The 14,531-nt window shown below is 47.2% G+C and overlaps 1 protein-coding gene across 9 annotated transcripts in view; it reads left to right on the forward strand.

Moving 5' to 3' along the window:
- The window catches only part of LOC118505437, a 137,162-nt gene that overhangs the window by 68,435 nt on the left and 54,196 nt on the right, over nucleotides 1-14,531 (forward strand). For all 9 annotated transcript variants that reach the window (XM_036041228.1, XM_036041222.1, XM_036041224.1 and 6 more), the window contains one exon: nucleotides 11,841-12,199. In XM_036041228.1, coding sequence (XP_035897121.1) covers nucleotides 11,841-12,199 — 359 coding nt within the window. The remainder of the gene's footprint in view (nucleotides 1-11,840; nucleotides 12,200-14,531) is intronic.

Here is a 14,531-nt window from a genome sequence, read left to right on the forward strand (position 1 = left end):
GGTACTCATTTCTTGTCGTTCGATCGTTTGTGTGCGTACGGGAGTGAGTGAATAAGCTCGTATCCTTCGGTGAGGTGCTCTTTTGATTGATGTCTTTTGCCCCAACTCTCGCCAACCGGATCATGCCGGGCTAGCAGGCACCGTAATGGCCTTTGGAAGGAAGTTTCGAAAATCTGCTGCAAAACTCGCTTCGCCTACCGAAGCTGGGAATGAGTGGTGAATATTTTACCGAGAAAATGATGCCTAGCGTCCGCTCAACAAGATATACAATATCGTTTTGTTTTTCTTTCCCGAAAATTTGGTTTTTGTTCCTCACTCTCCCTTTCTCTCTCTCTCCTGCTGTCACCTTAGTGATTGGCCGCAGCTCAGGCAAATTTGCTGCACATACTGGAAGGAGCATTTGAACTCCACAGAGTAATGGAAGGATTTTCTTTCCTTTCGCTCTGGAAGGATTGTGATAGATAGTTTGCAGCATATTGGACTATCGGTAGGGACCTTTGTATTGGTCGGTGCACCAGCTGTACATTTTCTGGCGCAGGCAGCAATTTCTTCCTTCAGGTAACGTTTACTTTCGCAAGGAAGATGGAGCGAATCGAAGGCGAAGTATCGCAAATCACGACGAACGTGCATCTTTCTCCATCCGTCAGTTAAGGTGTCGAAAGTGCCAGCTGAGCCACTCGGTTCTGGTTCGTGTTTGTTCAAACCAGGCTGCGTGTTACTTTTATTCGTTCTCCTTCAACTACAAATCTGGACATGTGCAGTACAGACAGTGGAGATTGTGAATTCCGAGAATTTAAAGCTTCTCGAGCAAGATCGCATTGAACTTCGTTTCGATATTGCCTTACATCATTGTACATTCTTGTAGCTGGCAGAATTGCGATGTTCTTGCAAGTTTCTTTTTAATCAATAGTTTTAGAGCTAGAATGTGAAAAAATTTGCAAACTCACATCCACGAGCGAATTCTAGCGCATCTTCGACATGTTGCGTCAGTAGGCCAATGTTGCAGATATGGCAAGGATCGCATTAAAAAAAAGAAGCTAATGGAAGGCACCATGTGCACCCAAGGCATGCTAACTCAGCAAAAAGGAAGCAACAGTAGTGCACGCTATGGGGATGCAGATTTGGCCCCATTTTTTGTGACTTTACCGGGAAGTAGATTCTGGTTCAATCCCAACAAAACCAGCGCTCAAGGGTTAGCCCCCTGCTCAACTTTGGCCAGTGTTCGTTTCGCCACTTACTCCCTATCGTTCGCATTCTTGTGCTTGCGGTCGGTGGCGTGTCCGTACCCTCCGAACAATTACAGGCAGAGAAAGGCGCAGAGAGCAAGGTCGAAAGACACACAGGTATGCCGGCCATCGGCATAAATCCGGTCCGTTTTCTTCCGGTAGAATTCTAAACACACACCGAGCCGCATAACAGCATGCCTTTCGAATCGTTTCGTTCCCAATCCTTACGGGCGCATCATGCATATATGCAGCGTTGCACTTCTGTGCCCGGGCTGCTGCAGTTGGGCTTGGGCCAGTGCGGTGGGAGATTGTTATGTTCCGGAACCTTTTTTCTCTAAATGCAGAGAAGCATGTGAGTGTGTGTGTCTTGATTCTGGCTTCTCGTTCGTTCGGGAGGGGGTTTTGTCTAACTTCTCGGAACGTTTCGTACACATCAATGTACGCTATCACTACTGAGCCTGCTGTAAAGCACACAGTTCGTAGAACCAGGGCTCAGGGAAAACAATGGGCACCGCCGGCGTGTGTTACCGGCCGGAAGGATTAGAATGAGGCACATCATATCGAGCCTCCCGCTTCCCCAATATTCGACCCATTTCGCATGATGGCGAGGTGTGCCTGTGTTACGGCCAGTATCCAATTTGGAACCGGGGCCCGAACCGTTTAGCAGCTTAACTGGAAATTCTAATCGACTTGAAGTGCACCACAACAATCGGAGTTCATCGAATGTCCAGTAGTGAGCGGTTCGACTATTTCGTGGGAGTTTCCGTTGCAGATCGTCAGGTCCGGTGTCTTGCAGGACCTGCAGGTACGTAGCATCTCCCAATTGCTATTTTGGGGTTCAGTTTTTTTCGACTTTCAGTGAAATTTCCGGCTTTGGTGTGGATTTTGCTCAAAGTTTAACAGCGTTGCGCTGTTCGTTTTTGCTTCTCTGCTAGGGAAGTTGATTTGCATCGATAATTTGCATTTGCTGTTGTTCCTTTATTTTCTCTCTCTCTCTCTCTCACTCTCACTATCCTATCAACAACGTTCATTTCGTATTTCATTCGAATGGTTCATCGGTTCAGGCTGCTAACAGTGGCATTTGACACATGTATGCCACGATGCGACCTGTCCTTTTTTGTCAAAATGCTAAATGGGTTTAGTAGCAGCTATATGTTCGGTTCGGTTTTAGTGATCGATTTTGGTATTTCACGGAATGTGTTTTGTTTTCCTTGTTTCTTTGTCCCAATTTTACGCCCTCATTGTTGTCTGGTCTACGGGTCTACGTTTGACCCCTGAAAGGTATGCAATACACACTGCAAAGCCATCCAGAAGAGTTATGATTCCGTTGATAGCTGGTAAGCTTTATGCAGAACGCTGTACAGAAGCTGTAAAACTGAAGCCAAAGTCGCTCAAATGGCCCCATAGCTCTAGCTCACGAACAGAAGAGGGATAATCTTTCACGCGGAGTTGACTCATTCACCGTATCCAACCAGCAAACCGCCAGCATCGAAGTTGATTAAACTCATTTGAATGTTTGGAAGTGTTTTGTTTTGTTCGTCTGGCAGAGAGAGAGAGAGAGAGAGAGAAAGAGCGAGAGAGAGTGAGCGACAACATCCGTTCGGTTTAGACAACAATGCACCACCGGTACCGGTCGGTATCCAATAAAACGTGACCCGGCTACTACTGGTGGTAGGTCGTCAAAGGATGTTTGAGGCTGCTGTTGCTGAACCTCACCAACATTTTGGGCTGCTGGCTCTTTGTTGCCTTTATGTAGAATCTTCGCGATCGGGTGGATGGCGTAAAGGTCCTCCCTCTGCCATAGGACAAGAACCTGAAGGGGGTTCTGATAAAGTTTGTTTTTTTTTTTATTTTGAACTTTGTGTTTGTGCTTTATTACATCCATTTTCTTTGCCACTCAACGGTGACATTCACGATACAATAACGCAGTGGCGGGTGGTTAAGTGGGAAAATATGTTTCAGATACGACGATAACGCTCGGTCGTTTGGCGAGTGCATTATGCGTTATTGATAAATAGCACTCCGGGCAGGTTGCCTTTGCTTACAGTGAAGCCATAGCTCTGGTGCCAGCTGAATATCATTACTTAAATCAAAATCCTCCAAGTTTTTGTGCTGTTTCGCTAGCAAAAGATTTGCGGCGACCGCTGTTCTGTAGCGTGACTAACAGAGTGGTGGAGCTTGCCATGGTTCTCTGGTTCTCGATTCGTGTTGCACCTGACAGAAGTGGAGTTGCGTCTCCTTTGAACATTTCACTCGAAAATGCATAATATTGCTGCCCTCGTTTGCATACCGCGCTGGTCGTTGGTGTGTCCTTTCCTTACAAATATTCTGCCCGTTGTGTACGCTTTAGCAGTATTCGATTGAAGTACCTTTATCTCGCTCTCTTAGCCCCGAGCTGAACCAGGTGAGATTTGGCTGACGGACGAGGATGACTCCTGCACTTTAGAATAACTTCACTCGAAGCTTTATACGGAACAAACAGTTCTTTGTTGTTAATATAGCTGCTCTCGTCTCTCTTGCCGGACACCTTTTCCCAGGGACTGGTGAACCCATTATTCTGTGATATTGTTTTTGTGTGTGTGTGGCAAGTCAAAATGTTTTGCTCTCGGCATGCAATTATCCTTCTTGTTGCGTTCGAGTTGACCAATAAAAGATTCAAATAGATTCTCAACTGGCACAATGATTTTCAATCATTTTGTCAACATTCTCAACCACTGTTACCTTCGCATTCACCCGTGGCTCGACGGGCGCTTGTGGGCTACAGTTCGCTCACCATAGTGTTGACAGGTTTCTGCAAAGGGAGAACTGCTAATGCCATAAAGTGAGGCTTTGACAAAATAAAATGAAGGACCCTCACCCGCAACCCATTCAGGTTAGTGCCCGACCGGTGGTCGGATGGATTGGTGTAGCATGCTGAAGGATGGATTGATGATTCTGGAGTTGTATAGTGCAGCTTTTTTCCTGACACTGCCTCACTCTTTTACACGCTGGTTGACGGTCGCGAGAAAGGGACAGACGTAAGAAAGCGCCCCCATCGTTCGTGGCGTTGAACGATGAATGACGTTAAGAGGAATACTTACCGAAGCTAAAAACTTCTTGGCGCACTTTGTGTGGAAGCTTTCCCTATTTCCAGCCTCACCGTCGTGATGAGGGCAGGAGAACGGCGGACCAACGTTACGGTAGCCCATGGTAAAGTGGGAAAGACAAACATTTAATGGAATTTTTGTTGAAGAGCTTTTTACCATAAGGAATTTGCTGGCAAAATAGAGAAACGTCCGTGCCCGAAGCCGGTGCAATCTTTCGAGGATTGACAGCGTGTTTTTCGTTTGATTTTCTCTCTTGCGCAAAACCCCGGCGTCCAAAAACACTCAACCGATTTGCCTTCACGGAAACCAGCCTGGGGTTCCCGGTCAACCGGTAAAAAAAAGACTGTGGAGCCAAACCCCGCTTTAACTCTATTTAGTTATTTTAGGGGAAGGTTATGTTCTGCGTGAAATTACTTGATTTGGTTAGTGGCTCGCATCATTCAAGCGTTTCGAGCGGTTGAATGTAGCCTGGGAAGGAAGCAGCAGTTTTGTCTGGCTCGAAAAATGCCAATATATTTTTATACTTGTCCCAATGTCAGCCTCTTGCCGGGGTTGGGCCGATGATTTATAGCACAAATATTTGAAGCATTTTTATTGTTTCGGAGCCTTTCTTCTATTTGGGGTAAGACCAAATTCTTGAAGCATTTTGATGAAGATGATTTGGCTATTCAAAGCAAATCGAAATTCGGGGAATTGCTACTGTGAAGGAGTTTTCACATGCAGGATGGCAACGATGAAAAGCTATTTTCCTCGAATTTGTCGAAATATCTAGTTTCCCTGTGTATATTCTTCCTCAAAAGCTACTACCCCTTTTGTTTACGATTACTTTACATGCCAAAATCAACATGAACGTGAACGCGGATCTTTTGCGTTCTTGATCGATCGACCGCGTTTCCTGGCAGGGACGTTTGCGAGCGCATCGCAAGACGATAGGACACTGTGCGCTTTTTCCCTCGTGCAAAATATTTCACCTTGCGCTTCACAAGTCGGATGCGAAGCTGTGCTCCAAGTTTGAGAACTCTCCAAGGAATGGCTCCAAAACTTACTGCGAAACTCGTTGACTTTTAACGCTCCGGGGCAGGCAGACAGCAAAGCATACTTTACAACTCTGCCCTACATAGCAGCTTCAGTTCGGTGGCAAAAGTTCCGCAAATCATAAACAAGCCGTGGCTGAAGCGCTGAAGAGCTCTTCATTGCTCGCGAGCGGGGTGATAGATCGTTTCCATCCATATCCACCGACACGGTTCCACAATCCGCGAGATGGGAAAATATGACACACCGTGCTGGAGGTTGCATTCCCATCGAGAAGTGCAGACGGGTTTGGCTCATTGGCAAGCTGTATAAAGCAATATAAATTGACTAACAAAACAAACGAAAGGATCATCACATTAGCCGAGTAGGATGCCAGCGGGATCTGATCCGGACATCCGGTGGAGCAGCATTATGTCGTGCTCTCGTGCCTGCGAGTCGAATGGGCCGTCAGATGGGATGACAAATAGAAAAGATGCCATTATTACTATCAATAAATTTCTGCCACTTTTATGTGCCCACACTGGTTCGGCAGGAGCGCGCTGGTGATCGTGTGGTCCAAGGGTGTTGAACAACACTGGCCGGCTCGTTAATATTTGTGCATCCATTCGGCTTTTGTTTTATGACCCTCGAGGGACGATAGCGCAAATCGTTCGAGCTTGTTGTGAAACGGTAAAAACACGAAAGAAACAGGACATTTCGAACCAAAAGAACAGAAACAAAACTTACACTCAATATGGCCTCTGTGACCTTTGCTGACCCGCCGGCTGAATCTGCCCCCGTGGATAACCCGTTTGCGGCGTTTCGGTCCTTGGACAAATTTTATCTATCCGCGGTAATGATCCTACCAACTTTTCCAACCGGCACAGTGAAGTCCCGCACCGATAAAATGTGGTCATAGACGTAAAAGTCGAATTTCTTTCGAATATTCGACAATTTAAGTGGTAGTTAATGGTGAGTGTTATTATAAGAATAATGACGAATATTTTGTCAACACTAAAGTTGCAATAGTATAATGTAAAAAATGTTGAAGTTATGATCCGTTTTCCCCCACTGTGCCCAGCGATACCCAGTGGAAGGACATTTATTCTCCGAACTTGTCGGGACGAAAATTTATCTTACAAACAGTGAAACACGAGCCCAGCGTTGCGACTACACGGTTGGGTACCGCGTGTGTCGAATTCGTTACTGCTGCTACACTGCGCTCGGTCCTGAAACCATGCTCGGAGGGTGATAAATTTTATCATCATTTTCAGATCGGAGAAAAACGGCTCTCACATACCGCCGTTACCTTTTGCACAGCAGACCCAGAGGTAGCTGACGGTATGTGCATTTTCCTGGAAGGTACAGGGTTTTGGCTGTGCTTGAAAAGTTTGTAAATCTTCCAGTTTGGGGCTGCCGTTCGCGTATCGCCGTGTGTGTGTGTGTGTTTCGTTTTTGTGTTATTAGCAGTCGGAGAACAGAGGAACAAAATGTTCAACTACTGACGAACGGAGTGAGCAGAAGAAAAAAAAACGAACCTTTCAAGCTTCGCGATCTCACACTCATAAGAAAATCCCGGCGTGGGAAAAAGTTTATCGCATTGGTGCATGGGTTCTTTCGGGCGCGAGTGCCATGCGCCGGTCGGTTCTGCCAAGAGTTTCTTATTTCGAAAATTTCCACCGCCCATGTGGCACTGCTACACACATTAAAAAATGTCGTAAAATATGGCGCGGTAATTAACGGGACCGGCACCCGGCCGGTGGGGTTTTGATGGAAACGGGAGGCCCGGTTTATTTATGTATTTCCTGCCGTCGCATGTCGGGTGGTGCATGTTGTGCAACTACTACTACTACTGTGAGCCCGAATAGCTGCTGGTTTGGGGCTTTTCATCCACGGGCAAGAAGTTGGGGCGAATATAAAACGACTTTTGTGGGAAAACAGTACAGAAAAACGCACAAATTCACGGAGGGTCTGGCAAATTTCACATTTGATGTGTGGCGCAAATCTAGCTTAGTCATCTGTAGCACTTAACTTAATTAAAATAAAATAAAACTGGATGGGTGGTAGCGTTGGTTGCGTATCGACGGGCTGACAACAAGCAAACCATAAAGGGAGATTATATTACGAGTATGCTATCCTCGTGTTCCCAATCCGTTTTACATCGAATGCTTTAATGATTAATGATGAACGATGCTCTTTCATGTTCGACTACAATACAGCGAGAGCGATCGCTTAAAACTGTAATCGTATCGATTGCAATTTTTGAAGTTGTTAGCTGAGTCTTCGATAAATCGTTTAAAGTCCACCAGAATATTAAAGCTTAAAGCATCACTTTAACAGCTCAGCCCATCGTCAGCAGACAGCGGACAAGATAATAAAACTCGCACGAAAACATGACCGAAACACACCTTCACCTTCACACCTGCACGGTGCAGAAAAAGTCAATTGCACTCGAACGAACGTCAAGCAAAGCCAACAAGAGCAACAACAGCAACCCAAAAAAACGCCGTACGAAACACATTCATTATGTAAAAATTCAATTAAAACCCCGCTTGGCGCACTACGCCACCGATTGTTACAGTACCCAATTAATAACATGACATATGCAAATAGGAAACAGCTTTCTCGGCCGGATACAAAAATAAATGCATAAACTACGCAAAACACAACGCAACCTCGAAAAGTGCGGTGGTCGGTGGCCCCAAAGGATGCAGAAGGCAGCCCGCGAAACAGCAGCTGGCTTGTTTGTTTTCCATCGATAACGCTCGAGCAGTGAGCAGGGCGTACTACTCTGTTGCACCTGATATAGCCGTGCGACGGAAAACCCCCGTGAACGCTCGGATCGGATCGTGCGCGGGGATGAAAATTTACGTAAGTTTCGCTGGTTTTGCTGGTGCTCCTCGCACCAACACGACACTGATTGATTTGCATTCGCGGAGAACCGCGTGTGGGAAAATCCATGGGTGTGTGTGTGCGGTGCAAATGGATGGTGAAATAAAATTTAAAAATTTATCTTCCTCTGCAACCCATTTCCCGGGAAAGCGGACACGGCTAGGAAAGCTCACATATGTTCCAGCTGCCACGGAGCGAGAAAACCCGCGATCGTACGGGACTCGGGTGGAACATGGAAACGTGGCGCTTTCCGCGGCGGCGGAAGGATAATATTTATTAGCATTCGACAGGGCGTGGAAAATTAATGAAAACCATCTGGATTGTGTAGCAGCGTGGCCGCCCTCTTTGCGATCGCGTGCCACTATCGTGTCGTTCGATTCTTCGTGCATTTTCTACCACAGTCAAATAAATCCTTTTGCCCTGGTTGTGTGATGGCAGCTTGCGATGGCACTCACCGGCGTGTGGCGGGCAGTAGCAGAAGTAGCTAAATCAAATATCATTAAAATGTATGGCTTTTCCTGAATGATGAGGCCCGCTAGGCCCGGCAGTATGGCTGGGCAAGGAACCGGCCTTGCGAGGAGCTGTAGTCATGTCAATAATTCAATTCTATGCTCGCGGTTGAAGTTCGGGAAATGATGTTTGGCTACGGTTTGGCAGTTAACGCAACTATCTCGTACGCCTTTCCCCCGAAGTTCGGGAAGGTGAGCTGGGTGGCAACGACTTGTTTAAACTCACACGCTTTGTTTTTGCGTACCACCAATGGCGGAACCCACTACCACTACACCGCGTGTGCCTCCTAGACGACCACCGCCAGGACGCGGGTAGGTGGGACACTTCATGAACCGACTTCAAACCTCTAAAACCGTACGAAAAGTTCGCACACTCGGTCGGTTTTCTAGCGTACTATAGTGTCGGCCTGCCACGCTACTTCCCTCCAGGCTGTCGACTCGTTACTCGCCCATGAATATTCCTACTGCACGAGATCATCCTTCCCCCACCGTACCGTGCCGGGTGAGTGATTCACTTTCGGTATCCTTTCCGTCGGCTGGCACTGGAACTAGCTTCCCGTCCCCCGAAAGCCACTTGAACTTTCGATGGCTTTTGAGGTGGATTTCGTAGACGTTCGAGAATCGTTGTGCGTGCGTGTGTGTGTGTGTGCCTGTTTGTGTGGGAAGAATATGGACAGTTTCATGATTCATGTGGGTAAGCTCCTTTGTGCTGGATTTGCTTCCCAAACTCGCACCGCTTCCGAAAACACCCAGCCGCGCGCTTGGTTTCTGCACGTTCGGTAGTAAGGGAACAACACTCCCAAGCAGTGAACGGCGATGGTTCCGGATGATGGCTGGTGCCTCCTTCTCTACTCCCCGCCCTGAAAAGACAAAGAAAGATTTAGCAACTTCAAAGTTGTGCGTGGCTTCTGCGTGGAAATCCAATTCGAATAAATTGGACTTTTTGAGGGTGTTTTGCTGGTCGGAGATTGGTTAGCTTTAAGCGGCGGGCTGTAGCGTCCGTGAAACTTCATGTGCTAGTGTGCTCTTAAGTTGGGCGACGATGGGTTGTTGCGTTGATGTGTTTCCATCCATCATGTGTTTGGGGTTTTTTTTGTAAACAAAGTGAGCTTAAAACTTAGTTTGGTTAAATCAATTGCGAATCGTTGAAGTGTAATTGCTGTCCAATAATTGTAATAATAGACAAGAATTTGTGATGTGTTAAAAATCCTTTATATTGCGAAAAGGAAGAACTTTTGAGTGTAACATTTTAAGTCCAATGTCTAGACAACCCTTTCCAAGCATATTTGTCACATAGTTCGAATCACGGTGCGAAAGGACCCATTATCCGCGATACTGTAAGTTCGCGCGTAAAATAAATTGTATTCACGTTCACGTTCGCGTAGGAACATTTTGTTCGGAAGCTTGTTCCCTTCCCGAGCTTGGAGACCGATGTGGGAGACTCTTGTGGCCTTCCTGAATTTTACCATACATCATATTGTTGCTCCATTCGTCGGACACGCTTTCCACGCACTGCACTGCATCCGCCCCGCCGCGTGTTTGTGCGAATCATAAATTCTGTCCATCGCGTGGCGGTGTTCCGCTGTCAGTCGGATTACCGTCCACTGTGGGAACCGGTCCCACCCGGGTTCTCGCAACCGTTTAGCATCGCGTAAGCGGCTTAGCAGTCCACCGCCAGTCACAACTACGCCCAGTCTGCCGCACGTACACATGCGTACACATTGTAGCCAGAGGATTAACGAGATCAACATCGCTCCGGTCCTTAGTGGGACTGGGTTTTACAGCGTGTACATGTCGCGCCGACTGCCGCACGAGTGTGCCATGTTTTGCATGTCTTTTCGACAAATCAATTGATGCTTCCCATCACCCCTTTCTGCACTTTCGCTACTTCGGAGCTTTCCGGCTTCCGTAATCCTTTTCACTAATCCCTTCGCCCCGGATTGTAGTGTGAGGCAGCTGCTGAAACACTCTACAACCCGTGGAGGGCCACAGTTAATTCGCTGTTGTTGATTGGGCGGTAAAGGTTGTGAGTTGGTTGTTGTTTTTTTTTTCTTCTTTTACCTATCAGCCACTTCTCCTCCACTGCCGCGCTACCGTTAGCATATGCATCCGATCGATCGGAAATGGAAAGGCTTCATCTGTGTCTGTCACTCTGTCGCAGTACAGGGAAATGGGAATATATGCTCGTATCGGCACCCTACAATAACATGCACACAGACAAAAAATATTGTCCTTGTCCAAATATCGATGGTTTTCGGTTTCGGTTTGAAATGCTAATTTGGCGCTCTAGCGGCACTTGCCTGCCCTGGTATTCATGATATTTGCAAGTGTGTGTGTATGGTATCCGGTGTGAGATACGGGGTATTTTCCACCTTTATTTATTTGCCGCTGTTTTTTTCGATTTGTAGTGTATGCCAGCGGTATCGGGTATCGCACACGTTACTTCTTTCATCTTTCAAACGTACTGTCACATTTTGAGGATCGGACTACGGGGAAAAGGGGGAAAGCATCAGTAAAACCGAACGAAGGATCTAGCTTTTCTTTATCCCCGTTCGGGGTTGGCTGGTTGTTTGCTGAGCTGCTCGTTTGAATAGTACTCGCTGCCTGGTGATCCTTGTCGGAACTTGGTCCGTGTCATGGGCCAGCTCACGAGGCGATGTTGGTTGTGAAATATGCATGCGATACTATTACACGCGGTGGATGATTATTTATGAGGCGGAAGATCTAGCCGAAGGACAACAGCAGCCAAACAAAAAAAAATGGCTCGTTGCGTGTTCATTTGACATCAGCACATCGATGAAAAAATAGGGATATTTGAGGGACCAAAGTCGGGTGGAACTTTATCAACAGCGTAACGTTTTGGGGTTCCTTCATCACGCACAAATCAAAGTCATCGTGAGCCAAACTCAAGACATGAGTTGGCAGATTGTTGGAACGATAGCTTAAGGTCCGCTTACCTAAGCCGCTTCCAACAGCAGACGCCCAATTTGTGTGTGGTTTGAAGTTGATAATCTGCAACCGGCCGTGTATGAAGCTAATGGGTAGAACGTTGAACGTTGGCCAGGCTTTTCGTTTTCATTCCACTAATTCCACCTTTTATCCTCATTCTTCCACAGACGATGAACACTCGCACGTCCACGGTGTGCTGACCAGCGACAACCTATTCGACGGTACGGTTGTCACGAACCTAGAGCAATACTACATCGAACCGGCCGCCCGCTACTCACCGGAACTCGAGCGGCGGCACGGTGTCCATACTGTGATCTACAAACTCAGTGACGTGAAAATTCACCAGAACCACCACGGCCATCATCGGCCGCTAAGGGCCGACGCACGGAGCAATGGCAGCCGGGAGCAGTACCGGTTCCGTAGCGCACCGGTGGACAGCAGTGAGGCTGAAGCGAAACAGCGTCGCACCGGAACTGCGACGCGGAAAACGCGTAGAAAACGACGCTGGCTGGAGGAGGAGGAGGTGGTAAGTGAAATTATCATTTGCTCACACATTACGCACTCAAACTCGTGCGCTTAAACAACCTTCGTGCTCGTGCTCAGGCACTCACCCGGGGCTGTGCGAATGGTCCCAGCCATTAGCTAGGTTCATGTTGTTTGCTCGAAAACTTGTCGCGCGCTAACTTTTTAACATTATCGAATCATCAGCGTCGGAAGGCGCGCTGCGAGGAAAAGTTCCATGGCGCGTACCGGGCCAGCATTTTCACCTGATCTCAGCTCTCGCAAAGTTTCTCATTGAACCGTCAAAGTGAAACGAGTCGGTTGGTGCGTCATTACTCTCGCCCAACGTTTGGCAACGGTGGTGAAGTTTAAAAATAAAGATATCAGGGATTAGTTGATTTTATTTTCTCCCGTTTTGAGAACATACCGGCAGCATGATGAACGGAAAAGTTTTTCCTTTCTTCCACACCCCTTTTTTTTGCACCTCCCGCCCGGTGCCCTCACGGCAAAATGACGGTGTCAACGTGCCTACGGTGCGGAAAAACTTTAATTCCTCTGGCACTCGGAGTACGTGCCGTCGGGTGCATTTCATTAAATAATGAAACGATACCGTAGCAAAAGGGGTGAAGAAAAGAGAAACACAGAGAGAAGGAGAGAGAGAGAGAGAGAGGGATGTGATGAAGAATTAAATCATGGTCTGTGTTGAAATCATTCACAGCGCAGGATAGGTGCTTTGGTCCTGCTCGGTCGGTCCAAAGCGCCAGGACGACATGTTACTAATCCGAGAGAGATTAACAGAAACATGACACGAATACCATTTATGAACATTCCGGCATTCCTTTGCTCCGAGTCGGACAGTCGAGTTCGGAGACCTTGAACTTCAGGCTCCATGGTTCCAAGTTCGGTGTCTTTCGGGGGAACGTGCCGATGACCCCACATTGCATAGATAGAACCGTGGCGAACTAGGACGGTTTGCAAAAGTTGTCAACTTTCGCCTGGCGCCTGGCCGATTGCCTTATCTGAGATTGGGAATGCTGTAGAAAAGTGTGACCAAAGTCGGTCAATTATTTGCATCGATAATCTCATGAAAGAACGTTCATTATTGATATTGAGCGGGTTGGGAAATAGTTTCCAGCTAGTTGAAATACCGACGTTCCATCGCAGGAAGGAACGTGTGCGGACTTTAGCTGAACCACAATTTGGTTTAAGTAAATCGTCTTAGCCAAATCTTGTTACAGGCAGATTCCTTCGGTTAGCTGGATAGAGCTAAGGCTCCCATATTGCAACTATGTATGCCACCTGTAGCCCGATTACAACAATAATTGCTTCATGGATAAGCAAGTAATGAATGAATGTGTTTGATAGGTTAACAGCAGTTACATCTCCAAAAACTGTTGGTCGAGGGTTTTTGAAATTGAATAGGATTTCTTATTGATGCTTTATTTACTTAATCAGCAGGACTGGTGGAACTGAAAAATCCAGGATCCGTGCAGAAAACTTAATAAAACTAAGGCCTCTCTCTCTCTCCCTCTCTCTCTCTCTCTCTCTCTCTCTCTCTCTCTCTCTGACGGTAGAGATTCCCATAGCTTGTACACCAATTTGTATGCCACATATAACTATTTTGCTAGCAGCTCTTTTTTTTTCTCTCTCTCCCTTTGCAATCGTTATCCTTTGATCTGCCGATTAGAGTGCTGCTTTGCTAGGCAGCATGAACCACGGTACCAAACTCATTGCTGCACAGCGTTCCGACCATCCCATAAATTCCAGCTTTCTTGATCAATGGAAGATTTCTTCCTTTGTTGAACCATCATCGGTCCGCTGAGCGTACGAGCATCCTTCGCTCGAGGACACGACTACTTCAAATACATGCAAACAAACCTTGTGTCTGTGTGCGCCCCCCGGAGTTGATTTCGATTTCGTTTGAAGTTGTGCACCCGTACAGTGACGCGCTGGCTGGCTGCCTTTCATTGCTGTGGCGAAGGAAATTGTAACCCAATGATGTTCCACTGCCGGTTGCGCTGGTGGAAGAGTTGTGTGTCGCCGGAAGAAGAAGCGAGGACACACGTAAACGGCGAACGGATATCGAACGATTTTCAAAACGATTGCGCTCGAGCAGACCTCCACCCTACGAGCGAGCTAGAGCGGTCTTTGTGGTTGGCTAAGCACGGGAGACGAAACGTGCTGTCCCGGATTCGTTGGGTTTAAAGTCGAAATCATTCGCATACCGGGCCGACACGTTGTCAACGAATGTGCGAGCTGCTGCTGCCTTCCTTCCGTCTTTTTAAATGTTGGTTTTCGCTAAAGAAATGCCTTTTACCCACCAACCGGGCACACCGTACCCTGCAATGGTGTGTACG

The sequence above is a fragment of the Anopheles stephensi genome, chromosome 2, assembly GCF_013141755.1.
Source record: "Anopheles stephensi strain Indian chromosome 2, UCI_ANSTEP_V1.0, whole genome shotgun sequence".
Classification (NCBI taxonomy): domain Eukaryota; kingdom Metazoa; phylum Arthropoda; class Insecta; order Diptera; family Culicidae; genus Anopheles; species Anopheles stephensi.